Source organism: Ambystoma mexicanum, chromosome 6q (genome assembly GCF_040938575.1).
Source record: "Ambystoma mexicanum isolate Mex_15411 chromosome 6q, UKY_AmexF1_1, whole genome shotgun sequence".
Classification (NCBI taxonomy): Eukaryota; Metazoa; Chordata; class Amphibia; order Caudata; family Ambystomatidae; genus Ambystoma; species Ambystoma mexicanum.
The window spans coordinates 1,034,691,702-1,034,718,403 of NC_090937.1; the positions used below are offsets into that span (position 1 = coordinate 1,034,691,702).

The window sequence follows — 26,702 nt, forward strand, 5'->3', positions numbered from 1 at the left end:
CTTCGAGAGAGCCTTCCCCTGATTGACAGGTCCAAAATTCACAAAGAGTTGTGACGTCTTCCGAAAACACTTCGTGCGGTCCACGTAGAACTTCAGCGCTCTAGCCACATCCAGCGAGTGCAAAGTCCTCTCAGCCGGCGACGAAGGCGACGGGAAGAACACAGGCAACACCAAGGGTTCGTTGAGATGGAAGTCCGACGGTACCTTGGGCATGAAGGAGGGGTGCGTCCTGAGCACTACCCTCGTGTCGTGAAAAGTCAAGTACGGGGCCTTGCAGGAAAGGGCCTGGATCTCTCCCACCCGTCGTGCGGAGGTGATGGCCACAAGAAACGCTGTTTTCCACGACAGAAACTTCAACGGGGCCGAGTGCAGAGGCTCGAACGGAGGTCCCATGAGCTTGGTCAGCACCACGTTGAGCTCCCACGCCGGGGCCGGAGCCTTCACCGGCGGGAACGATCTGAACAGTCCCTTCATGAACTCTTTCACCAGACGATGAGACCACAAGGACGTCCGGCCCGTGGTTCTGGTGTATCGGGAGATCGCAGCAAGATGAATCTTGATGGACGCGTGTGCCAGTCCAGCTTTGGCCAGCGTCAGCAGGTATGGCAGTACCTGGGGAGCCGTAATCCGTAGAGGGTTAATCTTCTGTGCGTGGCACCAGACAGAGAACCTCTTCCATTTGTGTCCGTAGCATTTAAGAGTCGAGGACGCCCTGGCCTTTGCAAGAACCTCTCTGCAGTCGGCCGGTATGTCGTATCCTCCAAACTCTAGCGCTGCAGGAGCCAGGCCTGCAAGTTCAGCGATTTCGGGTCGTGGTGGAGGATGGCGCCTCCTTCCCTGGAGAGTAGATCCGCGTCCACCGGCAGCTTGATTGGCGGGGACGCTGATAAGTCCAGAAGGTCCGGGAACCATATCTGCCTCGGCCACGCAGGTGCGACGAGGATCATCCTGCACCGTGACCTCTTGAGCTGGTTGACGAGCCGGATTAGCAGTGGCAACGGAGGGAACGCGTAGAGGAACAGGCCCTCCCAGGGGAACGAGAAAGCATCGCCCATGCTCCTCGCCTGGGGAAACCTGCTGGCGAACCTCCGGCACTTGGAGTTCATCGCCGTCGCGAACAGGTCGATCTGGGGTGTGCCCCACCGTCGGAAGAGGCGATCCACTAGATCCTGCCGTAGTTCCCACTCGTGGCACGAGCGCAGCTCCCTGCTGAGTGAGTCGGCGATGGTGTTTTTTATCCCTGCCAGATGAAACGGCACCAGAAACATCCCTTGGGCGACGGCCCAATGCCACAGGTCCTGCGCCTCCTTGGACAGTGCTGGGGACCTGGTTCCGCCCTGTTTCCTGATGTAAAACATGGTGGTGGTGTTGTCGGTGAAGATCCTCACCACCTTGCCCTTGAGGGACGGAAGGAAGGACCTGAGGGCCCAGAACACTGCACGGAGCTCCAGGACGTTGATATGGCGGGACTTCTCCGTCGGGAGCCAAAGGCCTCTCGCGTGCAGATTTTAAGTGTGCGCTCCCCACCCTTCCAGGGAGGCATCCGTGGTCACTGTCTCCCGGTGGTCTGGGGTCTGGAAGTCCATGCCCGCCGTCAGATGCGCGCGGGTGCCCCACCACCGGACCGCTCGGCGGAAACTCGTCGAGTGTGATCCTCTCCTCGAAGCCGCCCGTCGTTTGGATCCAGCGCACGTCCAGGAACTCCTGTAACGGGCGCATCCGGAGCCTGCACATGGGAATGAGGTAGATGCAAGAAGACATCATTCCGAGGAGGGACTTGATGGAACTCACCTTGGCCATGTCGGAAACCAACATCCGCTGTACCTTGCCCAGGATGGACCTGGTCCTTTCCTCCGACGGGGAGGCCAGAAGGGACACTGTGTCGAGCTTCGCTCCCAGAAACAGTGCGTTTTGCACGGGTACCAGCTGGGACTTGGCGTAGTTCACGGAGAATCCCAGGTCCGTGAGAAGTTGGACGGTCCTTGCCGTGTGCTCCACAGTGAGCTCCCTCGTCTTGGCTCGGATGAGCCAGTCGTCCAGGTAGGGGTAGACGTGGATCCCCTCGCGGCGCAGCTGCGCCGCCACTGGTGCAAGGCACTTGGTAAATACCCTGGGTGCCGACCGTAGTCCGAAGGGGAGGTCTTTGAACTGGTAGTGACGCCCTAGGACCACAAACCTGAGGAATTTTCGGTGCCCCTTTAGGATGGGAATATGGAAGTAGGCATCCTCCAAATCCAACGACGACAGGAAGTCTCCTTCCTCCAGCTGACCCAGGACGTGCTGGAGGGTGACCATCCGGAACTTCTGCGCCTTGATGAACCTGTTCAGACGTCGCAGGTCTAGGATGGGGCGCCATCCTCCAGTCTTCTTCTTCACGAGGAAGTATCTCGAGTAAACTCCGGAGCCCCGAAGCCTCTTTGGGAGGAGTTCGATGGCGCCCTTCCTGAGCATAGCCTTTACCTCCAGGAGAAGCTGAGGGACGTGAAGCTCTTTCCTGGCCACGGGGGGGGACGCGCGGGCACCTTCTTTGAAACTCGAGCGCGTGGCCCCGGGCTAAGGCGTCCAGCACCCAACGGTCGGTGGAGATGGACTCCCACACGCTGACGAAGCTCGCCAGCCGGCCTCCCACCGGGGTGCTTCAGTGGGGGCCCGACCCCACGGCCGGTTCAATCCTGTTTCGACGAGGCTTTGCCGCCTTGACCTCCTTGGCGACAACGGCGGGGTCCGCCAGACTTGCCTCGTCCTCTGTAGGCCTCCTGAGACGAGCGGGCTGCTTGACGGTAGGTGGAGAAACCGCCGCCGGAACCTTTGGAGGCGCCCTTGCCTCAGCTGCTCCGAAAGGGCGTCCGCCGTTGCTGTAGAACCCCAAGGGCCCGGGCCGTCTCAGTGTCCGCTTTAATGGCCTGAAGGGAATCGTCCACTGTTTTCCCAAACAGGTTGTTCCCATCGAACGGCATGTCCAGGACTCTGGTCTGTACGTCTTGACGGAAGTCCGTAGCCTTGAGCCATCCACGCCGCCTAAGGCACACGCCGTTGCCCAACTGGCGAAACCCAGTGTCGGCGATGTCCGTCGCAATAGTGATGGCGTGGTCCGACGCCACCTCACCTTCCTGTAGGACCTCCAGGGCATCCGCCCTCTTGTCGTCCGGTAGGAAGTCCAGCAGGGGGAGCCAGTTTGTACCATAGCTCCCTGTCGTAGCGGGCCACGATAGCCAAGGCGTTGGCCGCTTTAATCGTCGTCGCTGCAGACGAGATGACCCAGCGTCCCATAGCGTCCAATTTCTTTCCCTCGCCGTCCGGTGGGGAAGTCGATGTGGAGGCCGCACCCCCCCCCCGCTTTCTTCCTGGCCGCCGCGGAGACGACGGAGTCTGGGGTAGGCTGCGCCCGGAGGCACAGGGGGGCCGCGTCCGGGACCCGGTACTTCTTCTCGTACCGGTCTCTTCTAGCTGGCGTCGTGGAAGGGTTCTTGAGGCGGGTGAGGCCCTCATCCCAAATGTCGTCCAGTAGAGGCACCGCGAGGACCGTCTTCCTCTTGGCCTCGCGCCGTTGATAAAGGAATCCTTCCTTTTTCTTCTCCTCAGGGCAGAGTTGGAAAAGCTCAGATGCCCTGGCGATCATGGAGTGGAACGATCCAATCTCGTCGGGCGGAGAAGCCCTGGTGGGAGGTGACGATGGTAGATCCTCGTCGTATACCTCGTCGTCCGTACCCGTCGCTGCCGTGTCAGTCCCCGTATCATACCCTCGGGTGGACGGGGAGGAGGGCTGGACGGGTCGCGACGGCTGAAAAGGAGGTGGAGGGTGAATCCTTCTTTTCTTGGGCGGGGGAACACCAGAAGGTCCCGGTTCAGGATCCCCCGACGGGAGAGGTTCCTCCGTCGGCAACGGTAGTCTCGTCCTTATCTCTGAGCATAAGGACTGTATAGCCTAAAAAAAATGGCCGCCGAGTTGTCTTGCGGCGCTGGCAGAGGGGAATCCGACGGGCAATCAGGGGCCCCGTCGGTACCCTCGACGATGTCGTCGTCACCTGCGTCGGGATCCATCCCGACGGGCCGGTCTTCATCCACGCCAAGGCCGTGGCTTAAGACCTCGATCAGCTCTTCCTCCGAGGTTGGAGCCGAAACTACGACGACGCCCTGCCCCCCCCCTTTTTCTTCCCTGCCGGGGATTTCACCGGGGTCCTATAGATGGGCACAAAAGAGGACTCCCTACGAGGTGGCAGGGAGACTCTGAGCCCCGAGGTCGCCACCACTGGTGTAGCCTCCACAGGCTGAGCCAGGGCCGCCGCGACAGTATCGATAGAGGGCTTGGCCGGATGGATTAAGGCCTTCACCACCTTAGGTGCGCTCACCGCCTTATCCTTGAGGGGGGGGGGGACACTGCCTCGCTCCCCCTCCGATGGGGCCTTCGAGCTCGACCGGGGCCTCTCCAGGAGCTTCGCCGGGTGCTCGCCCTTCCTCTTACCCGACCCAGAGCGTTGGCTCGTGGCTGAAGGTGCCGGGGAGGGTGCGCCCTGCCTGGCGCCCGTAGAGCCCGACTGTTCGGCGCTCCCGGTGCCAGCGGACTCGCGGTGCTTGGCCTTGTGTTGGGCCCCCGTCGCCGGGGCGTCCTCAAAGGTCTTAGAAGACCGCTCGGATTTCTTCCTCTTCTTCTCGCCTGACGGGCTCTTCCCTTCCAGCCAGTTGGCGAGGCGTTGGTGGCGGTCCTTCATGGTCCGCTCCGACATATTGCCGCAAAACGCACAGTCCTTCTCCACGTGCGTCTTGTCCTCATGTAAGCAGTAGAGACAAAAGGAGTGTTCGTCCTCCTTAAAGACGTTCTGCAGCTGGCATCCAGGGCAGACCCTGAACAGCTTTCCGGGCGTCGAGCTTCCCTTCTCCTGGGCCATGTCCGGGCCTGAGAAGCTTCTGGAGTCCTCCAAAACGTAGCTCGACGAAATCTTCACCCTTGAGGGGCGCAGATGAATCCGACACGGGTCCCCGTTGATCGGATGGAGAGTCGGTGGAGCTTGAGGCTCTTTTGACCGGAAAAAACGAAGTTTTTGAGAAAAAACGTGAAAAAAATAGCACTAACGCTCGAGAGCAATAGCACGAGGATCCCAACACATGAACGTGCGGTAAAAATCTGAAGATGGCTGCCAGAGGCGGTGCTTAGGTAGAGGGCAGTCATTGGCTGTGGTCAGTATGACGCAGAGACCAGTGATTGGTTATTGCTACGAAAGACAGATCAGAAACGAAACTGATACTGGTTTTTTCTTTACCGAGGATTCCCAGCCTGACGATGGGGAATATTCATGAGCATGTGAATCCATGCCAGACCCCATGCTGGAGAAATAAATAACCCGGCGGTATCTTTAACATTACACCAAAAAGTGGTGCGTTTAAAATGAATGGGAAAATCCCATAGTAAATATTCTTAAGGAATATTTTGCGTGGTAACCACTGCCACCATCCAGAAACTCTACGAGGGGGGACTGCACAGTGCCCCCTCGAAAAGCAGACCCAGGGGCAATCTAATTACCCCTACCACTACTTCCACAATATGATGGTTTGTACTGGTTCTGTTCCCAATTTAAGACTAGTAAAGTCAATGGTGACCTTACATGCCCTGGGAGACAGTAGTCAGTTCCAGGGTATGGAGTCTATGTTTGGGGGTTACTATGACCCCCCTGTGTTACTGCACTGAGGGTGCTGTGTAACACACTTACCAAAAACCACATGAAACCCTGTGGAGTAAAAGACCCCATATCCCATAAAACACGTTACAAAGTCAAAGGATATCTCAAATCATGTCTAAGAGTGGGAGAAAAAGAGTCTCACTCTTAGCAGGAGAAAAAAATAAACCCCAAAAATCCAGCAAAGCTGCTGGGGGACTCACTAGGTTTGGGAAATTAGCCTTAACAGAGAATTCTCCCTAACACCCATCTGTACACGCAGCGCAGACCCAAACATCAGTGGATGTCCAAGCTCTGGTGGACACAGTGCGGGTGAGGGCCGCTCGAACAGAGTGAGAACTTACATATGCGCAGCCCCAGCAGCGGGGCGTACAGTATAAAGAAGCACATAATTCCAGGGAGTCCATTCTGAAGGATCTGAGGCTCGCAGATAGCTGCCGTAGTGAAGAGCCACAGCCACACAGCCATATGAGACCGGGGACTCCTGGAGTGCACCGAGAGAAATGGCGCCTGCTCTGTCGCAATGACCAGTGGCACTGCGGGCAGAACGAAAAAGTTGGCCGGACGGTAGTAGTCAGAGGCATGTGGGTACAGCGCCCATTAGAGATCTATGTGCGGCCTCAACTGTGACAGAGCACTGAGCCCTTGCGAGCCAGGTGCTCTCAGGAGCTGTCGAGACCGAGCGGGGAACAGCACAAGGAGCCCCAGTGCACTATGTGCAAGTCTGAGGACCCGCCGACATCAGATTAGGGCACCCCGGCGGAAAAGAGAGAACACAAAACCCACAGGGTGACAGCAAAGAAGTGCTCACCTCTACTACACAAGCGCTGGAGCCCTGGACGGGGAATATCTACCTCAGGAGGCAGTGAAACTGACAAGTTATTCGGACGAGCGGACCCAAACTGTAGGGATACTCGGCAAAAACAAGACACCGGACAGCATACGAAAAAAAACATTGGAAGTCATGCAGTGAGAGACACTGGGCAGTAAGGCTGCAGATGGGCACTCACAGAGGGCAGGAGGGAGATACTATCCTAAATAAGAGGACACAAGCTACAGACAACACAGACAAGGAGGGCTGCCAACAAGACTGGGAGCTCAGTGGATGCAGATGTGCAAGAGGCAACATGAGTAGACAGCATTGCGCTACACACCGCTAATACGTTGGCTGTAGCCCAAGCCCCTGCACATAAAGGGGAGAAGGTGGGAGCCGCCTGGGGACACCCAGAACCATAACGGAACGTTGGGTGGAGCACAATACCATCAGGCTCCCCAGCACAGACATCACGTGTGACAGCCCCACAGGAGGGGGTCTCGGGACAGTACATCACTGAGTGGCGGGCGCAACAATAAAGCATCAGAGGGTATCTGGCAGACCCAGAGACATGGAAGAGGCGGGCGCCGGAATGACGCCAGACGACTAAGGGGAACACACCATTGCCACACGTGTGATCTGGCTCAAGGAAGGGAGGTGCCAGAGGAGAGGGGATAAGAAGCTCAGATATTAATGGTGGCAGATACAGAGCGTTACATGACTAGAATCCACACTGAAGGCAATCTGTTCGGAACGACACAGCCGATGCAGGCACCATAAAAGGTAGCCCGAGTATTCGAGAGTTACGACAGCTCCACGGAGTAGTGCATAAGGGAACCCTGTGCCTGAGAAGGAACATAATGCGAAGTGAGACACCCAGATACTGCACATCACGCAGACAGTGGCCCTCTGGAGGACAAGGTAGCAGATCAAGGCCTGGCACTGAGAGGCACCAACATATAAAGAATTGGCCCACCCCAGGTAGAGAGACCGATCTTAGGTCCAATATGGCCTCCAGACTGCCTAAAGTGAAAGGGAAGCGGCCAACGATGGAGGAGTACACTAAATCGCCACAAACATCAGAGGTTGGCAAGACTAAAGGGCAACACACGCAGAGCGAAGTGACCCCGACAAGAAGCGATCAGCAGATACTTGAGGCAATCACGGACTTGAAGGCATCATGGGAAACTAAGCTGGATGCTGCGATGTCTGCACTACAGACCTCGCTGGAGTTCAAGACTAATGCTGTAAAGGTGGAAGTCAATCTGCCACGACAGGATGTGAGGACACTGGCGGAACGCACAAGCAGTTTAGAGACAGAGGTGAAGACAAACACGGCCACCTGTGCGGCGAATCCTGCAGAAGTGCATACATTGCATCAGCAGGTGCAGAACGTGGAGGCCAGGGCCGAAGAAGCGGAAGGGCGTGCACAGAGAAACATACGAATTGTGGGACTCCCGGAGTGGGCAGAGGGTTCAGATCTGACTAATTATGTTGAGACCATGCTACTGCAGGAAATCGATGGCGGGGGCTTCACTCAAGGATTCGCAGTGGAGAGAGCACACAGAGTCCTGGTTAGGAGGCCATCACCGGGAGGCCCCCCACGCCCGGTCATTGCTAAGATATTAAATCACAAGGGGAGAGAGAAGATCCGGGAGCACTTTCACAAAGGGGGATCAATAAACAGTGTTAGCAGCCATCACAGCGTACCCAGATTACACCTTTCTGGTACAGAGACGGAGGCTGAACTATGGGGCGATCAAGAGGAGGCTGCAAGAAGCAGGCTACAGATACATGTTGATGTAACCAGCGAAACTTAAGGGGATTCACAAGAATAAGGCTCTTTTATTTGAGACTCCGGAGGACGCGACAGAGTGTTGGATGCACAGAACTGTGGGCAGGAGCCGATCACACGGAGAGCTGAAAGGATAAGTGAAACTGTACTGTCCTGAGCTGTTATGTTATATGAGAAATAGACTTTGGGACTGGAATGTAGCATAAGTTTATGGTAGAGAAGTAATGAATAAAGATGTAATCTGAGCAGCAGACTGTTAGCTCAACGCAGGAGACACACATGCAGCATAGTATAAATCGATGCCAAGAGACACGCTATCACCCCCATAGGTAGTGTAGTCGAGATACTGGTAGTACGGTATCCTCCTGCTGAGTTCCGAGTATCGGTTACACCGGGAAAGGACTAGATGCGGGATAGCTTGAGATCCAGGGATGGACCTGGGCAACAGTTGGGAGGGGTGGGGAAGGGAGGTGGGGAGTTTGAAGGGGTGTTAAAGTTGGGGAGCGAGCTTACACCTATATGCCACTGCGCATGGGGCAAAACAGGGTACGGATAAAATAGGGGACCTCAAGATGGCGACCTGGAACATCAGGGGGCTTAATTATTTGAAGAGGAATACGGTCATGATGTATTTGAAGAGACAGAGAATTGACATTGCTTTATTACAGGAAACCCACCTGACAAAAGAAAAACAGGAAGTGGTGGGGAGGAAATTGAAAGGGACCAACATAGGAGCAACATATTCGGCGTATGTATGCCACTGATTATAGCATGGCAATACTTGCCACCCAGAGCAAGGATCCTGACATGGAGATTTAGGGCCGAAGCTTTGAAAAATAAGGTGTTCAGGGAGGACCTGAGGAAGGAAATAGGGGAATACTTTGAACATAATACCGGGGGTGTAGAATCGGCTGGCACATTATGGGAGGCATTTAAGGTGGTGGGGAGGGGAGCAGCAATATCTAAATCCAAGGGCCTACAAGGTGGAATATCGCATGAGTTACACAAAATGGAAAAGAAACTAGAGACAATAATGGGTAAGGGCGGGCCTTCCCCTGAGGAGGCTGGAACCATAGAACAATTACAACAGGATTGCAAGGAGTACTGGGAGAGATTATGCAACCTGTACTATAAATAGTATGTGGAAAGGCAACACGCAGAGGGCGATAAGCCGGGCAGGCTGTTAGCCTGGTTGTACAAGAGTGAGACACCCAGACAAAATTAGAGCAGTACGAGAGATGGATGGGCAAATACTAGACACCCAGGAAGGAGTGAACAAAGACTTTTTATAGTTCTACCAGCAACTGTATATGGGTTTTGACCAGGGAGGAGAGATTGATGTGATGGAAACATTGAAGGACACCGGCCTTCCCAAACTGGAGGCAGCGGAGAGAGAGAACTTAGAAGCCCCAATTACGGTAGAGGAATTAGAAACAGTGATCAAGCTCCTACCTACTAGCAAAGCTCCAGGGGCGGATGGACTCTAAGATGTACAAGTCGGAGTTGCTCCCCCCACTGCTAACAATGTTAAATGAGGCGCTCGATAAGCGGACGCTGCCGGAGTCTCTGAGGGAGGCAATTATCATCCCGCTTCTTAAGCATATAAACCATGCATAGACTGCGGGTCATATAGACCGCTGTCCATGCTTAATCAGGACAGCAAGATACTTACGGCAGTGCTGGCAAATAGGCTAAGACCGGTTATCAATAAACTCGTACATCCTGATCAGACCGGGTATGTTCCGTGCAGAAGCATGACAGAATTTTAGAAGGCTCCATCACGCTATAGAACAAACGGAAAAGGACCCCCAGGAGGTTGCAATAATTTCATTAGACGCAGTGAAGGCCTTCGACTCTGTCAAATGGCCTTGGATGATGGCGGCCTTGAAGGAAATGGGGTTGGGCCCACCTATCTAAGATGGGTCCAACTACTATACAGTATACTACTATCTCGAATTAGGACGGTGGCAACCATCTCAGATCAATGGCCACAGGGGCACTAGGCAGGGATGCCCGTGGTCCCTCATGCTGTTTATTTTAGCATTGAGCCCCTGGCGATATATTTAAGGCAACAATATGGAGAGGTGGGGATCAGCATGAAGGGCGGGGGGCAATATCTGATATCAATGTATGCTGATGATATGTTGTTGTACTTGAGATACCCTGAAGAGAACCTGTAATATATTCTGGAAGTAATGGGGCGATATGCGGTGCTGTCTGGCAGAACAGTGAATCATAAGAAATCATGTATATTTCCGCTGGGTAGATATAAAGGGTAAACACGAGAGGAATTGCCGGTATTAGAAATACAATGAGAGACCGAGACCGTCGGATACAATGGGGATTGATGTATACCACTCTGTTGAGGTCGAATACAAGCAGAACACAGAGAAGGGGGTGGCTAACATTGAAAGTAGCATGAGGTTCTGGGCCAAGCTCCCTCTGACCATGATGGGGAGAGTAGCACTGTTAAGGATGGTGGTGCTGCCTAGACTGTTGCACTACTTTGCCAATATACCGTGGGAGATACCCAAGCGATTCTTTGTCAAACTCCAGGGTATATGTAGAGGGTTCATTTGGCACAATACTAGGAACAGAATAGTGCTATGGAAATTGCAAACCCCCTATGACCAGGGTGGCATTAAATTACCCAATTTTGGAATTCACTATCTGGGCAGCCAACTGCAGTATGTTGCAAGGTGGTTATCAGAGGACTCTACATCAGAGTCCAGATTGTTAACAGTTGAATGTGTCCCGTTGATTCTAAAAGAATGGATATGGTTGCCGAAAACACAGCAGGTCGGAGGAACAAGAATGTTAGACTTCGGATGGAAGATTTGGACGAAGGGCTTGCCGGACCATGGAGAACCTGAACCTGTGTTCCCCACATATGCCGCTAGTGGCACTGAATGGAGTAGATGAGTAATTGTGGAGGATAGTCCGGAAGCATTAGGAACCCATTGGTATAGCAACGCTGGCGGATGTATGGCAAGATGGGAAAGCAGTGGAGTTTGACACTGGTAGAAGCAACCGGTTAACACCAGGGTTAGTATATAACTTCTACTAGGTTGGTGCGGAGGATAAAGGACACTTGGTCAGAAATACTGCTGGAGGGGCAGCCCAACACGGCCACAGAAACTTTTTACGATGCATCAGATGGAGGCCATGGGGTCTCCCGAATGTATGAATTGCTGATGTCGAAGGTGGGAAGCAAAGTGGTCCATTTGAGATGGGATTGGGAAGAGGAAGCCGGAGAACCTATGAGTGACGGGTTGTGGATGAGGGCACAGGGATACCACAAAAATAAAAGTGTCCAGGAACGCAAGGTTGCAACAAATCCAGTTATATGTTACCCATAGAGCGTATATGACCCCTCAGAAGATTGCACGGTTTAAGAATGCAGGAATACAAACATGCCCTAAATGCGTGGAGGTGAACGCGGGACTGGTACATATGTTCTGGGCATGCCTGGAAATAAGGAGCTTCTGGGGGGAGGTGGCCCACCTTTTGAAGGAGAAAGGGATTCATCTGGAGGTGGAATCTTTATGGGCGTGTATGGTGGGGGAGTTGGGGGGTGGGGAATTTTCCTTGGCCGCTTAAGTTGAAACATGTGAGCAAACTCAAGGACCTGGCCTATATACTTGCTAAGCGCAGGATCGCCATGGGCTGGAAAGCAAGCAACAGACCAAAGGCAGAAATTTGGTGGCACGACCTTCAGAAATAGGCGGATGTGGAATGGTGGTGTGGAGCAAAGCAGTCAATAGGGGAGTGGGGGGAGAACTGGAGTGTCACGCCCGCTTCACTTCCCTCTTCACACCATGCACAAGCACCTAGGTCAAGCAGCAATCATACTACAGGCACACTACCCACAGCCTCACGCTCTGTCACTCATGGTGGGAGGGTGTCACGTGAGCGGGTTTATCCCCAGGGCCGCTGCATTCATATGCAGGCACGCAAGTATCGGAGTCCCCTGTTTCTTTCTTGGCGCCTCCCATGGTGTCTGCAGGATGGTGCTCGCAGAAAGCCGCTACCGCGATCAGTGAGGCGGAACCCGCTATCATGTGCCTCGTTCGCGGGGCACATGACACGCTTGGCTGTTTCTCTAGCAAGTCATGTGACACGCAGACGGCCGCTATTTAAACCTTGAACTGCCCGCGAATCCTTGCTTCACAGCTTTTCAATTTGGAGGACTCTGTACGGCACTCAGGACTTTCTTGCTTTCACGGAACTACGACTCGGATTTCTTCACGAACTTGCTCTGGTTTCGCTCTTTGGCTCTTCGACCTCGAATGATCAACTGACCTCAAATTGCATTGCAGACTGCATTGTTTTGCCCTTATTGGATTTGGTGTTTCATTTTTCTACATCAAGTTTTCAAGTCATTGACTCCAGTTCTTCTGCACTTACTACAGGCGGGTAGTCTGGGCTTTGCACCCAGACTGCTGTTCCTCGCCCCTCTGTCATCGGGGAATCAGCTCACGTGCCCCTTTCACGGAACCAACACCAGACCCAGGGAATACGTCACATCACCTTTCCTGCTTAGGTAAGCACCCGTTTATTTCAGTCTCTCTGTTTGTACTCTGCTCATTTGGTGCTAATCAAAGCCTTTCCTTTGCAGCAGCCTTGGGGTCATCAACGCTCTGCGGTTCCGGGCTTCGAGGATCACCCACCTGTGGCCTCAATGATTGCATAGGGAGTATTTTTATATTCTCTCTCTGCGATACTAGTGGACGGAGGTTTCAGACTCTTCACGACAATCAAGAAACCTGACATGGAGACACCGATAGCCTGGAGGCACCTAGTGGCTATACTATCTGGGTCTGCACAGACTTGTCTAGAAGACGACGATTCATCAGGGGGGCTGGGGGGTATAGAGGGAGGCGGTCCCCAGATACAGTTGGGGGAGGTGGTGCTGTGGGGTAGGCTTGGGATAGGGGAGGGGAGTTTGAATGGTGCATGGGTGCCAATTGTTTGTGTGCCTGCATAAAAGCTGTGAATCCTGAGGCTGAAGACAAGCTGACCACTGGAAATGAAGAAACGAGGAAGAGTAGAGATGCCCAAAGCCACTTCCAGACGACAAGAGATGCCTTCTGTGTAACTGCTGCTGTGTGTCCCCCCTCCTTCCAAGCATCAGGAGACTTCCAAAGGGGATGACTCTCTCCCTTAGACTGGTGGGACCAATCAGTTTTGAGAATACCTGCATTTCGAGCCATCCCACGACAAGCTGGAACCTTCACGAGCTGCAAAACGCCAATACCCTGGAACCTGTGGCAACTATGCAGGCCATCATCTTCTAAAGAAGGAATCCACCCGGAACTTTGGTGGACTCCTTCGAGACCTCCAGAGGCAAGATTTCCCTCCTTTAAGTCACCTCACCAGAGTGCTGGACCAAGTTAGCGAGATAAATCGACTGGGCGGTAATCGTTCTTCACTGGTGCTTCCCAAAAAGTGCCAAAATCACAGAACCACAAAGAAGTCTTTGCTGGAATCCTCTTCAGCAGACTGCTGCTGCGAGATTCACTCCAGTATCCCTTCTTTCGTCTACCTAGCCAAGAATCCGGTGACCGGGTCTGCTGCATCTTGGAGGCCTTGTGATGCATCCTCTTCTTAATAATGTACTGTGAGACACAAGGTAAACCTTAACTAGAGTTGCTTTGCTGCTGCTTCTCTGTTGCTGGAGTGCTGATTTGTGAGTTTGCCCATATATGTTAGCCCAGGCCTAACACCGGTGTGCCTTCAAGGAGCCTTCTGCCAAGTCCCTGACCCTTTTTACAACCAAGAGTCATTTACTTGCAACAGAAGACTTCCTCTGGAACATTTAAACTTTCTACAGCTTGTGCTTACCTGTTCTGCCCTCCAATCTGACTCAAACTCATAACTAGATAGAAATGGACTTCTAAAGTGTTGGGAAATATTGCAAAGTATTTAATTACCTTGTGTTGGTTTTTTTTCATTTATTTTACCTGAAACAATTACTACAAAAGTATTTTACAACTTCTGAATTGCATACTGCCATTCTCAAAGTATACAAAAGTGTGTTTATGAATAATGCATTGGTTCTTCTAGGTGCTCATTGAATGTTATAGTATTTACTTTTTACTTTAGTGAATACATAAAATAAATCATTCTTTGTATAGAACTTTAGTGTGTCAGCGTTTATTTGTGCCTATGTGTATACTCCAAGTTCTTTGTACCCACTACAGCCCTTTATCCCTCCTAAGATAAGCCTGGCTGCTCAGCCATTGTGACCAACATACTTGTGTGGTTCACGCCTATACTAATAGTTGGAGCCCTGTATCCCAAGTGCAAGTCTTCTAAAACCCTATCTTTGGTAGACTTTCGTAAAAGTCCCGAACAATCGGTTTCCCCATAACAATGAGCAAAAGGCAAGGGAAGTGAAGCTGAAGGCTTTACTTCCTTTTAAAAAGTCAGACCAGGTTTAAAAACAGAGCAAAAAAAGGGGATCCAGAGAAACTATAGCAGGATAGTTGCCAAATGAGAAATCTTTCCTACTAGCTGCAGTGAATTCAACAGTGTGAATCGTAGCAAAGCATCTTCATTATGAACTAGCAAGGAGTAGTAGTTCAAAGTATGAGCTTACCTGCACCAAAGCAACCAGATCTTGCAGTTGTCGGAGTTTATGTTTTGCAGCTACAAGGCGATTGAACTTTTGTTCAAACTCTGCATCAACAGGAGCTTTGTTATCTACAATACTGCTTCTCTGGCTGGATTCTGAAACTTCACTGGCTTGATCATTAACTTCATCCTCATCTTCATCTTCATTATCATCTACAACTTGTGTTCCATATCCATCTTTGTCATCAGCATCATCACGATTATACAGACAATCTAAATAGGAGTAAAAACAACTTGATTGCCACAGTCAACAAGATGTGTTCCTAGACCCGAAGCATTAACTTTAATACAATATAACATGTACACACAAAGTCCATTTTGCATTAAATACATAACTTATGCAACACAGTTGTATATTAAAATTGCATTAAACCAATGCAAATGGTTTCTACTAACATTTCAAGAATACTGTGTTAGCCAGGGAAAGCAACTATATTTTTCCAAAAAGCAAATCATTACCACATGCAATTTTATATGCTTAAATGGGATAGCGTACCCCAGCTAAAAGAACCGGCTCACATTTAGCAAGGTAGAAACGTCTAATTGGTAGGAGCGAAAATTTACATACTCGAACCCTCAAAAATTTCATTTGAGTCTTTAATTTAGACGCTTTTTCTGCAAGACTTAATTTCCACCTCTTTAAGCTTAAGAAAAATTATAGCCTAAGTATGTTATGGCCTGCACCTGTTCCACCAGATTGTCACCCATATTCCAGACATAAGATTTGACAACTCTCTTCTTAGAGATTACAATCGTTCGAGATTTCGATGCATTGGGGGAAAGATTATTCATCATAGCATATTGATAGAAAATATCCATCCTTCTACGAAGACCCCGTGGGGTACGATAAAAAAGAATGAAATCATCCGCAAAGGCCATCCACTCTATAACCAAACTACCCATCCTAACTGGAGCGATGGAAGGACCCCGCCATATATCCTCCACATCGCTGACGTACAGGTTGAAGAGCGTGGGTGCAAGAGAACAGCCCTGCTTAACCCCCACCTCAGTCTCTATGGCATCAGAAAGGGAACAGTCTTGCGTGGAAAATTCATTGCTAACATTTTGGTCCACAGTCTATCTCTAATGACCCCGTCAAAAGTGTTAGAGAGGTCCAAGGATGCCATATAGACTTCGCCCATTTTAGTTTGAAGGACTGTATCTCTTAAATGAGCCAAAATATTTCCGTTCAGGTCTGTTCCCAAGCCTTCTCTAAAGCCTACCTGAAATTTACTGAAGCAGGAATTCCTTCTAGTAAATTTATTGATGTCCCTTAAAAGTAGAAGGCCAAAGACCTTACTAGCTGCATCTATAGGTCTATAATTCTGGGGGCTAAGAACGTCCCCTTTTTTAAATATAGGGACAATAATACTCTGGGCCCAGGTTTTAGGAATAGTATGGCATTTAAAAATATCATCAAGTATAGGTTTGAGCAAATCAGCCCATATTCCAGGGGATGTCTTTATGACGAAGGGGGGAATGCCATCCGGGCCTGGTGCTCTAGAAGGTTTGAGTTTATTAATGGCCCATTTGATATCCTCTAAATCCCACCCACAATCTTCCACCACGGGGGGACCTAAATCCAAATCCTGTTCCCTTGTAAAGTAAACAGGTAATGCAAACTTTTGCTTATAGAAGGCACTCCACACTTCTGCTTAGATCGGGCAGTCAAGTTTGTCTTTTGCAGGCATGAGCATGGAGTTAATAGTAGCCCAAAATTTAACATCTCTGCCCTTACAGAGATTATGCATCATCAATTGATGTGCTTCATGATATTGATCCATTCTCAGTGATTTGATAAGATTTTTGTGTTTCAATATAATTTTTTTTCTTTCTAAGCTGTAATTCGAAAAAGGGAATGGGCAATTTCTTCAAGGCTTTAATTTCACTGTATTTATTACGCTTGGAGGTTTGAATTCTGGAGTCGCCTACCCTCATCCTAGGTTTTATGACCTTCCTCTCACTAGTGCTACTAATTTTGTAAACACATGACAATATAGTATTATAGAAGAATCCCCCCAAATCGATGTCTTCACCTCTAATATTATGAGGCAGCCTTCTGGATAGGTTACTCAAAACCAGATTATTGAATTTCGTAATTATTTTCTTATTCCATACAACCTTTCTCCCATTATTTCCAGCCTTTAGACCACATAGCGTGGGATTAATATAATTACCCACATTGGGAATGGAAAGAGAAAAACATAAGGGAATATGATCACCCAATTCTACCTCCATAAGTATCAAGTTTCCACAGGCTTGCTTCCAGCTATTTGAAACATAGAAAAAGTAAATTCTAGAGTTATTACTTCCTCTTTTCCAAGTAAATTTCGGTAAATTCCAATCCCAGGCATGATCTAAAAGACCCAAGTCCCAATGATCAAGATAATTATCCCACCATATACCTCTTTTGATATGTGGAAGGAGCAATCTAGGAATCAACCCCCTTTCATTTAGTGTGGAACCCTCAGCACAGGCCGAATTAAAGTCCCCTCCCAAGATAATACGATTACCAAACCCTTTCTCGAACCATCCTCCCAGAATCATATTGAGAGTATCTTCCACTTCCTCAATAGTCACTTTTAACGGGTTCCAATAAAGATTCAACATGAGAATCGGCTCTACCCTATTCTCTGAAGTGAGAATAATACCCAAGAGCCAATCACTCCTGAAGATCACCTCCCCGTGAAACCCCAAATGACGACAGACCACCACTAGGTCTGCCCAAGGGTCCACGCGATGCTAAAGAAGAAAAAGTATAGAAACCTTCTATATATATATCAGACAGCATCATGGTTTCCTGAAGAAAAAAAAATACGGGGGTGCACATAATTATCCCTTTTATTCAAAAACGTGTTGAGGTGTGCTCCCCCGCAAGAATTCCAGGAAATCACATAGATATTAGAGCTGTTAGGAACGCCCACTATCCTGTCTGAGTGTCTCCAAGGTTTTAAGCGCTGGCTGTAACCATGACCAATCCTGGCCACTATTGAGAAGGCTAGAAATTAAAGCCAACCCTGGACCAAAGTTTTCTAGTTTATTGTTACCTGATTGAGGGATTTGTTGGGTTTGGATGTTATCTGTTTCCTTATATTGAAGAAACTTATCAACCTCTTTGTCATCTAGTAAAGTAGATATATCATAACCCAAAGAGTTAAGATTCTTTTCTTGAGCACGTACCATATCTGCTACCATCGCTGAATGAAAACAGCTTACCATACGATGGTTATTATGGTTGGGTAGAAAGATGGCGTCTATATCATCTGTTGTAATTGCTCGTAATAAGGGAATCTTTTTAAACAGGCTTAAAAGGTAGGTTCTATTTAAATAAACCTGCGAGTCGGTTTTATTATTATTGATCCAACCCAGTATCTTCCCTGTACAGATCTTTATAGGGGGCTGGGTCGGAATAGATTGCTTCTTTATGTGATCCACACTAGATTGGAACACAGCCTTTTCTTGAGGATCTTGGGTTTTGGAAAGATATATATCTTGGGGGGTATCTCCCGTGTTATTACTAGTGGAATCAATCCCCTTCTCAGCTAACCCCATCAGCCCTTGTAAGGGGGTGATACTGGGACATACTACTACTGGAATTTCTTGGGTAATAATAGGGTGCCCCATTTGTTGTGTGCCTACAGATGTTCTAGCGTGTTTAGTACTAATTATTTTGCCAAAAGCTGTCATCTTGGTTTGTTTAGTTTGTATGCGCTCTAGGCCAACTATTAGTATATTATTCTCCTCCATACTTAGGTCAGTATTCATTTCCCCCCTGGGCTGGGAGTCTTTATTAATAGGCTCCCCCCGAACCTGACCCTCTTCCTTATTAGAGGCCTTATGGCTCCCCCTATCATCTGGCTCTTCTTGAAGCGGGATATTTCTAATTCCTTTGAGATTCGCATTTCTGCCTTTAATTTTTATGTTAGGCATGTTTTTGCTTTTTTTGGACATCCTAACCTGCTTTTTTGTCTTTTTTCGTCTACCGACAGGGGATTGGGGCATCTCATTAATATCGTAGTCTGAGCTATTTACTTGAGCTGTTACATCATTATTCATGTTTGAACCTATTTCTAATACCTGGACTGCTAATTTTTCCTCTCTACATTTTGTCTTTTGTTTACATTTTTGCCCTTTTTTAGAGGAAGTATGTTGGGAGATTATTGAACCCTCACTACTAATGTTTAAACATTCCCCCTCTTTTATAATTTCTCTCACCTGCATCTGAGCGCTGGACTTTTCCGTGTCCTGTTCCTGAATAGGTCCTTCTGTTGCCATAATTATGGCATCCAGAAGGACCGAAGGACTATCTGGACAGGTCAGATCCTTTCCATAGTTTTCATTATTGGTTTTATTATCTCCTTTTCCATGGGCGACTAAATCCTCTACCACTATATTTGACGAGGTGGGGCGATCTCCTGTAAGCATAACTTCCAACAGAGTAGTAATCTTAGCATCCATGGTCATTAACCTAGTCTCTTGTTCCTCTCTATATTTATCAAGTAGACTCTTTTCTTTAGTAATCTGTTCATTAATGTTCTTAGCCTCCACTATACCCTCCAAGAAAGCCAGACGAGTCACTAATTGGTTAAAGGCAGCTTGTTGCCCTACCATAGAGCAACCAATAGTCTCTTGGGATTCAACATGGGTTTTCAAAGCCAAATTCAAACTAATGTGTAAATTGGATAGAAGTGGTATCAGGTAATCTCCTCTCTCCTCCCTTCTCAAACCTGGATACTCCTGTTTATCTTCGTCTACCCCACGACTTTCCAATATGGTTCGCTGAGGGTCGGTAGCTTTGTCTACCGTTATGGGTAAGTAATCCCTTTCCTTATCAGTTTGGGTATAGCTGGTCTTACTATATATAGGTGGTATAAATGTCTTTATAGTCGGTCTAATAGGGGATAGGTGCCTACCCTCTTGTTGTTTCCACATTATAGGAGTGTTTCTATTTTGTGAGAGTGTATCAATAGGCGCTCCCTCTGATAAGCTCCTCGCCCCCTTGTCTTTTGACAAAAATCTACCTACTGGTATCTCTAGATCAACAATTTCCCTCAGCAAATGACCTGTAGCATCTGACGTAATAAAGAAGGAATCATCCAAATCACACTCCCCAATGGGCTGGTTAAGATTATTCTTAGAACGAATGGGGGTCTCTTTAAATTGGTCCCCCCGCCAGCCTGCTTAGAGCTCCCCGATTGAGGAGAATCGAGGACACATTGCACCTTATCCTTATTATCCTTCCCAAAGATAAATGTTGCCGGCGAAATGTGAGTGAATTGCAAAGTTCCACACGGTTGTTTCCCCTTCCATATCAGAGAATCCAAGCATTGATTATCCCTTGCCTGTAATTTCCCAGTAATAATCCTCTTCTGAAGAGGAGTGGACGCATGGTACCGAACTACCCTTTTAGTACCAATTCGACTTTGTTGAAGACATTCCTCATCTGTAAGTTCCTGTCTGGAGTCTGGAATGTTGCTATTAGCCCCGTATCCTCTATGTCTGGTATGTCCACATTTACCTCAGTCAAGGCTACAACCTTCAAAGTTGCAGGATCTGTGGTGGGATATCCCTTCGGGCTCCCTCCAGCTCTAATATTAGAATTTTCATTAATATTCTCAACCAATAAATTCGAGGCAGCCATGTTTTCAGTGTGGTCAATACTAATAAGCGCCTCACAATGAGTCAGAGAGCCTGATTGGACCTCTACTATCTTAGTAGCTTGACGCACCGCAGTTTCAAACCCGCTTCTAAGTGCGGGCATATTATAAAAAAAAAAAAAAAAAACCAAAAAAGAAATATATTAGAAAATATTAGAATAAAAGAAAAAGAACCCCCTGGGGGGAGATCAGCTCGCGGCCTCCAAGTAGCAGAGACACAAAATTAGTTTTCTTTTTATTTTTTTTTTTCCCTTTTTTTTTTTTTTTTTAAAATGGCTGGGAACAAGACTAATCTAAAAGCCAAATCATTCTGTACTGTAGTTGTACCAAAAGGAAAGTGTTTAAATTAAAACCCGAGGGGAGAACAGCTCGCAACCTCCGATTATAATTGGGTCAGCTTAAAAGCATAGTTATTTAAAATATCCACATTTAACGAATGGGTTTAAAGAAAACACTCAGTTGCAGGGTTGGGAACGCCCGGCGGCTAGTGGAGCTGCCAGAGTCCGACTCTCCACCCCGTACCCTGGAAGCTTAAAAAGGACGTAGGTCAAAAGTTAGTAGTAGTAGACCAGATTACTCACAGCAGAACAACGGCTCCAGCCCTTACTGCCTCCAGGGCTTAACGCCACAAGGGTGGTTGTGCCGGCGCTTTATGCCTCGGTGATGGTCACGTGATCATGCACGTGACAGAGCTAGTCCCTGCCTCCTCCAGGAAGCGAATCCGATCTCCAAATACAGCAAGAGCTGCAAACTGCTCGCAGTGCTGTAGTGAGATAAGCAGCAGCCGGCAAATACACAGGAATAAAACACAGCGTTCCTTCAGGCCAAATAACTACCAACATTAAGCAATACAAAAACCTCAACATTAAGCATCTCTTACCTCCTCACCAGGCTCACCCTAAGCGAACAGATTGCGCAGCACTGCTTGGCCGACCCTGGACTCCTCCCTGGAATCCCGATCGACGCAGTAGAATCTCGTGAAGGTATGCGTCGACCTCCACGTAGCAGCCCTGCAGATGTCCAGCAGGGGCACACCAGATAAGAACGCCGTAGTAGCAGCGATCGCTCTGGTCGAATGGGCTCTCGGACGGCCTGGCAGCGGTCAGTTAGCCAACCGGTGACAGTGCATGATGCAGCCGGAGAGCCATCTGGAAATAGAAGACTTCGAGAGAGCCTTCCCTTGATTCACAGGACCAAAGTTCACGAACAGCTGTGATGTCCTCCGGAAACTCTTCGTGCGGTCCACGTAGAACTTCAGCGCTCTAGCCACATCCAGCGAGTCCAAAGTCCTCTCGGCCGGCGACGAAGGAGACGGGAAGAAAACAGGTAACACCAAGGGCTCGTTAAGATGGAAGTCCGACGGCACCTTGGGCATAAAGGAGGGGTGCGTCCTAAGCACCACCCTCGAGGCATGGAAAGTCAAGTACGGTGGTTTGCAGGATAGGGCCTGGATCTCTCCCACTCGTCGTGCGGAGGTAATGGCCACCAGGAACGCAGTCTTCCACGACACAAACTTCATAGGTGCGGAGTGCATCGGCTGGAATGGGGGCCCCATGAGCCTGGTCAGCACCACGTTAACTTCCCACGCCGGGGCCGGGGCCTTCACCGGCGGGAACGACCGGAACAGTCCTTTCATAAACTCTTTTACCAGTCGATGGGACCACAGGGACGTCCGTCCTGTGGTTCTGGTATATCTGGAGATCGCCGCCAGATGAATCTTAATGGAGGCATGGGCTAGCCCAGCCTTTGCCAGCAATAGCAGGTACGGCAGCACTTGAGGGGCCATAATCCGTAGGGGGTTGATTTTCTGTGCTCGGAACCAGATAGAGAACCTCTTCCACTTATGACCGTAGCATTTGAGAGTCGAGGACGCCCTGGCCTTTGCAAGAATCTCTCTGCAATCGGCCGGTATATCGTAGCCTCCAAACTAGCGCTGCAGGAGCCAGGCCTGCAGGTTCAGCGACGGCGGGTCGTGGTGGAAGATGGCACCTCCTTCTCTGGAGAGAAGGTCCGCATCCGCCGACAGCTTGATGGGAGGGGACGTTGACAAGTCCAGAAGGTCCGGGAACCAGATCTGCCTCGGCCACGCCGGTGCGACGAGGATCATCCTGCAACGGGACCTCTTGAGCTGGTTGATGAGTCGAAGCAGCAACGGCAACGGAGGGAACGCATACAGGTATAGGCCGTCCCAGGGGAACGAGAATGCATCGCCCATGCTTCTCGGCTGGGGAAACCTGCTGGCGAACCTCTTGCACTTCGAGTTCGTCGCTGTTGCGAACAGGTCGATTTGGGGTTTGCCCCATCGTCGGAAGAGTAGATCCACCTGATCCTGGCGCAGTTCCCACTCGTGACACGCGCGCAGCTCCCTGCTGAGCGAGTCAGCGATGGTGTTGCTTTCTCCTGCCAGGTGGAAGGGAACCAGGAACATCCCCTCGGCGACCGCCCAGTGCCACAGATCCTGTGCCTCCTTGGATAGGGCTGGGGATCTAGTGCCTCCCTGCTTCCGTATGTAAAACATTGTCGTGGTGTTGTCCGTGAAGGTCCGCACCACCTTGCCCTTGAGCGACGAGAGGAACGATTTGAGAGCCCAGAACACGGCTCGGAGTTCCAGGACGTTGATGTGCAGGAGCCTCTCCTCCGGGAGCCAGAGGCCTCCTGCATGGAGATCTCCGGTCTGGGCGCCCCAACCTTCCAGGGAGGCGTCCGTCGTCACCGTCTCCTGGTACGCCGGCGTCTGAAAGTCCTTGCCCGCCGTGAGGTGCGCTCGAAAGCCCCACCACTGAATCGCCCGCCGGAACACCTCGTTGAGGGGGACCCTGTCTTCGAAGGTGCCCGTCGCCTGCATCCAACGGGCGTCGAGAAATTCTTGAAGAGGGCGCATCCGTAGTCTGAAGAGGCGCACCAGGTAGATGCAATAGGACATCATCCCCAGGAGGGACTTGATGGACCTCACCCTGGCCACGTCCGTGGCAAGCAGGCGCTGCACTTTGCCTAGAATGGTCTTCGTCCGTTCTTCCGACGGGGCCGCCAGGCGCCTCACTGTATCGAGCTTCGCTCCCAGAAACAGGGCCACCTGCGACGGCACCAGGTGGGACTTTGGGTAGTTTATGGCGAATCCCAGGTCTGTGAGTAGCTGGACGGTCCTCGCAGTGTGTTCGACGGCGAGTTCCCTCGTCCTTGAGCGGATGAGCCAGTCGTCCAGGTAGGGGTAGACGTGAATCCCCTGCAGGCGCAGCCGCGCCGCCACTGGTGCTAGGCACTTGGTGAAGACCCTGGGGGCCGACTTCAATCCGAATGAATTGGTAGTGGCGTCCCTGGACGACAAACCTGAGGAACTTTCGGTGACTTTTGAGGATGGGAACGTGGAAGTATGCATCCTCCAGGTCCAACGACGATAGAAGTCGCCTTCCTCCAGCTGTCCCAGTACGTGCTGGAGGGTGACCATCCTGAACTTTTGTGATCTGATGTATTTTTTCAAACGACGAAGGTCCAGGATGGGGCGCTAGCCGCCCGTCTTCTTCCTGACGAGGAAGTACCTTGAGTATACCCCGGAGCCCCGGAGCCTCTTCGGGACAAGCTTGATGGCGCCTTTCCTGAGCAACGCCGTACTTCCAACAGCAGTTGCGGGACGTGATTTTCCTTCCTGGCCACAGGTGGAACGTGAGGGCACTTCTTCAGGAATTCGATAGAGTGTCCTCTTGCCAGGGTATCCAGCACCCAACGGTCGGTGGAGATGGACTTCCACACGCCGACGAAGTTCGTCAGCCGGCCTCCCACCGGGGTACTTCGGTGGGGGCCCGAGACCATGGCCGGTTCAGTCCTGCTTGGAGGTGGTGGCCTTGCCGCCCTGGCCACCTTGCCGACGGCGGCGAGGCGCTCCCTGCTTGCCGCGACCCCTGTAGGCCTCCTGAGACGAGGAGCGTGCCGCCTGGCGGTAGGACGACGAGCCACCGCTGGATCCCTTGGAGGCACCCTGTCTGCCTCCGGAGCTCCGAAAGGGCCGTCGTTGCTGAAGGGCTCCTAGGGCGCGGGCCGTCTCCGTGTCTGTTTTTATGGCTTGGAGGGATTCGTCCACCGCCTTCCCGAACAAGTTGCTGCCGTCGAACGGCATGTCCAATACCCTGGTCTGGATGTCCTGACGGAAGTCGGTCGCCCGGAGCCAACCCCGTCATCGTAGGCAAACACCGTTGCCCAGCTGGCGGAACCTGGTATCGGCAATATCGGTTGCCACAGTTATGGCGTGGTCAGACGCCACCTCGCCCTCTTGCAGTATTTCCAGAGCCTCGGACCTCTTGTCGTCCGGCAGGAAGTCCAATATGGGGGCCAGCTTAAACCAGAGCTCTCTGTCGTAACGGGCCACGATCGCCAGGGCGTTGGCTGCTTTGATTGTCGTCGCCGCTGACGAAATGACCCGCCGCCCCATGGCGTCCAACTTCTTTCCCTCGCCTTCCGGCGGGGAATTCGACGTCGAGGCTCCTGACCCTGCCGATTTCTTCTTCGCCGCTGCCGAGACGACCGAGTCTGGCGTTGGCTAGGCCCTGAGGCACAGGGGAGCGGTTCCGGGGACCCGGTACTTCTTCTCGTACCGGTCCCGTTTGGCTGGTGCCGTGGAGGGGTTCTTGAGAACCGACAGGCCCTCCTCCCAGATGTCATCGATTAGGGGCACCGCGATGACCGTCTTCCTCTTGGCCTCCCGGCGCTGATAGAGGAAACCTTCCTTTTTCTGCTCCTCCGGGCAGAGCTGGAACAATTCGGACGCCCTGGCGATCATGGCGTGGAATGAGCCGATCTCGTCGGGCAGCGAGGCCCGTGCGATGGGAGACCCGTTCCGTCGTCGCCCTCAGAACCCGTCGTCGAGCCCAACGCACCGTCATCTCCCGACTCGTGGGAGGATGAGGAGAGAACTGTAGGCCTTACGGGGGCGAGCGGAGGAGAGGGTTGGTTCCTCCGTCGTTTGTTCTGAGGACTTCCCGACAGGCCAGGTTGCGGGTCATCCGGCCTGGGCCGTGGGAATCTCGTCCTTATCTCAGAGCATAAGGACTGGATGGCAGACAAAATGGCCGCCGAGCCATCCTGAGGCCTAGGATCCGGCTGCGCCGGAAGGGAAGGCCGCTCTTCCTCACCATCGTCGTCTTCCTCGGTTATCTCCCGAGGATCTTCCTGACGGGATCGAACCTTCTCGAATTGGACTTCGAGGTTCCTCACGGCCTCGGTCAGTTCCTCCTCCGAGGCTGACTCTGAGCTCGAGAAGGCCACCGTGCCCCCCTCGCTTCTTCCATCATGGCGGCCACGACAATGGGCTGAAAAGAGGATTCCCTCCTTGGCGGCAGGGAAACTCTAGTCCCGGAGGCGGTCTCCGCTGGCGGTGTCTCTGCCAGCTTGGTCAGAGTCGCCGCAATAGCCTCAATAGAGGCCTTCGCCTGCTGGGTAGGGGCCTTGACCACCTTAGGTGCATCCCGGGCCCTCTCCTTCGGGGGAGGGGCGACGCCTCGCTCCCCCTCTTCCGAGATCAGACGAGGCTTCTCCTGAAGCTTACCCGGGGTCTCGGACTTCCTCTTCCCCGAACCGGAGCGTTGGCTCGTGGTTGACGGTGGAAGGTGCACCCTGCCTGGCAACCGAAGAGCCCGATCTTTCGGCGCTCCCGGAGCCAGCGGACTCGCGGCGCTTGGCCTGGTGTTAGGCCCCCGTCACCGGGGTCCCCGCACAGGACTTAGAAGCCCGCTCGGACCCTTTCTTCTTCTTCTCACCCGTCGAGCCCTTCTCCAACCAGCTTGCGAGACGGGATCGACGGTCCCTCATGGTCCGCTCCGACAAGTTCTTGCAGAACTGGCAGTCCTTCTCTACATGAGTCTTGTCCCCATGAAGACAGAGGCATTGCGAATGTTCGTCTTCCTTAAACAGATTCTGCAGCCCGCATCCAGGGCAGCTGCGAAACAGCTTGGGACCGGGTGACGAACTCGCATCCTGGGCCATCTCGAAGTAGGCCCCGAATCTTCTGGAATCCTCCAAGAAGTTGATTAGACGAAATCTTCACCCTTGAGGGGCATAGGAAAATCCCGCAACGGGAAGCCGTTAACGGGAGTAGAAACGGTGGAGCTTGAGGCTCGATTAACCGAAAAAATGTGAAA

At 51.3% G+C, this 26,702-nt stretch overlaps 1 protein-coding gene across 5 annotated transcripts in view; it reads right to left on the reverse strand.

Annotated features, from left to right (window-relative positions):
* PCM1 (pericentriolar material 1) overlaps positions 1 to 26,702 on the reverse strand; it is a 2,166,942-nt gene that overhangs the window by 1,545,602 nt on the left and 594,638 nt on the right. For all 5 annotated transcript variants that reach the window (XM_069631563.1, XM_069631561.1, XM_069631564.1 and 2 more), the window contains one exon: positions 14,883 to 15,130. In XM_069631563.1, the coding sequence (XP_069487664.1) occupies positions 14,883 to 15,130 (248 nt within the window). The remainder of the gene's footprint in view (positions 1 to 14,882; positions 15,131 to 26,702) is intronic.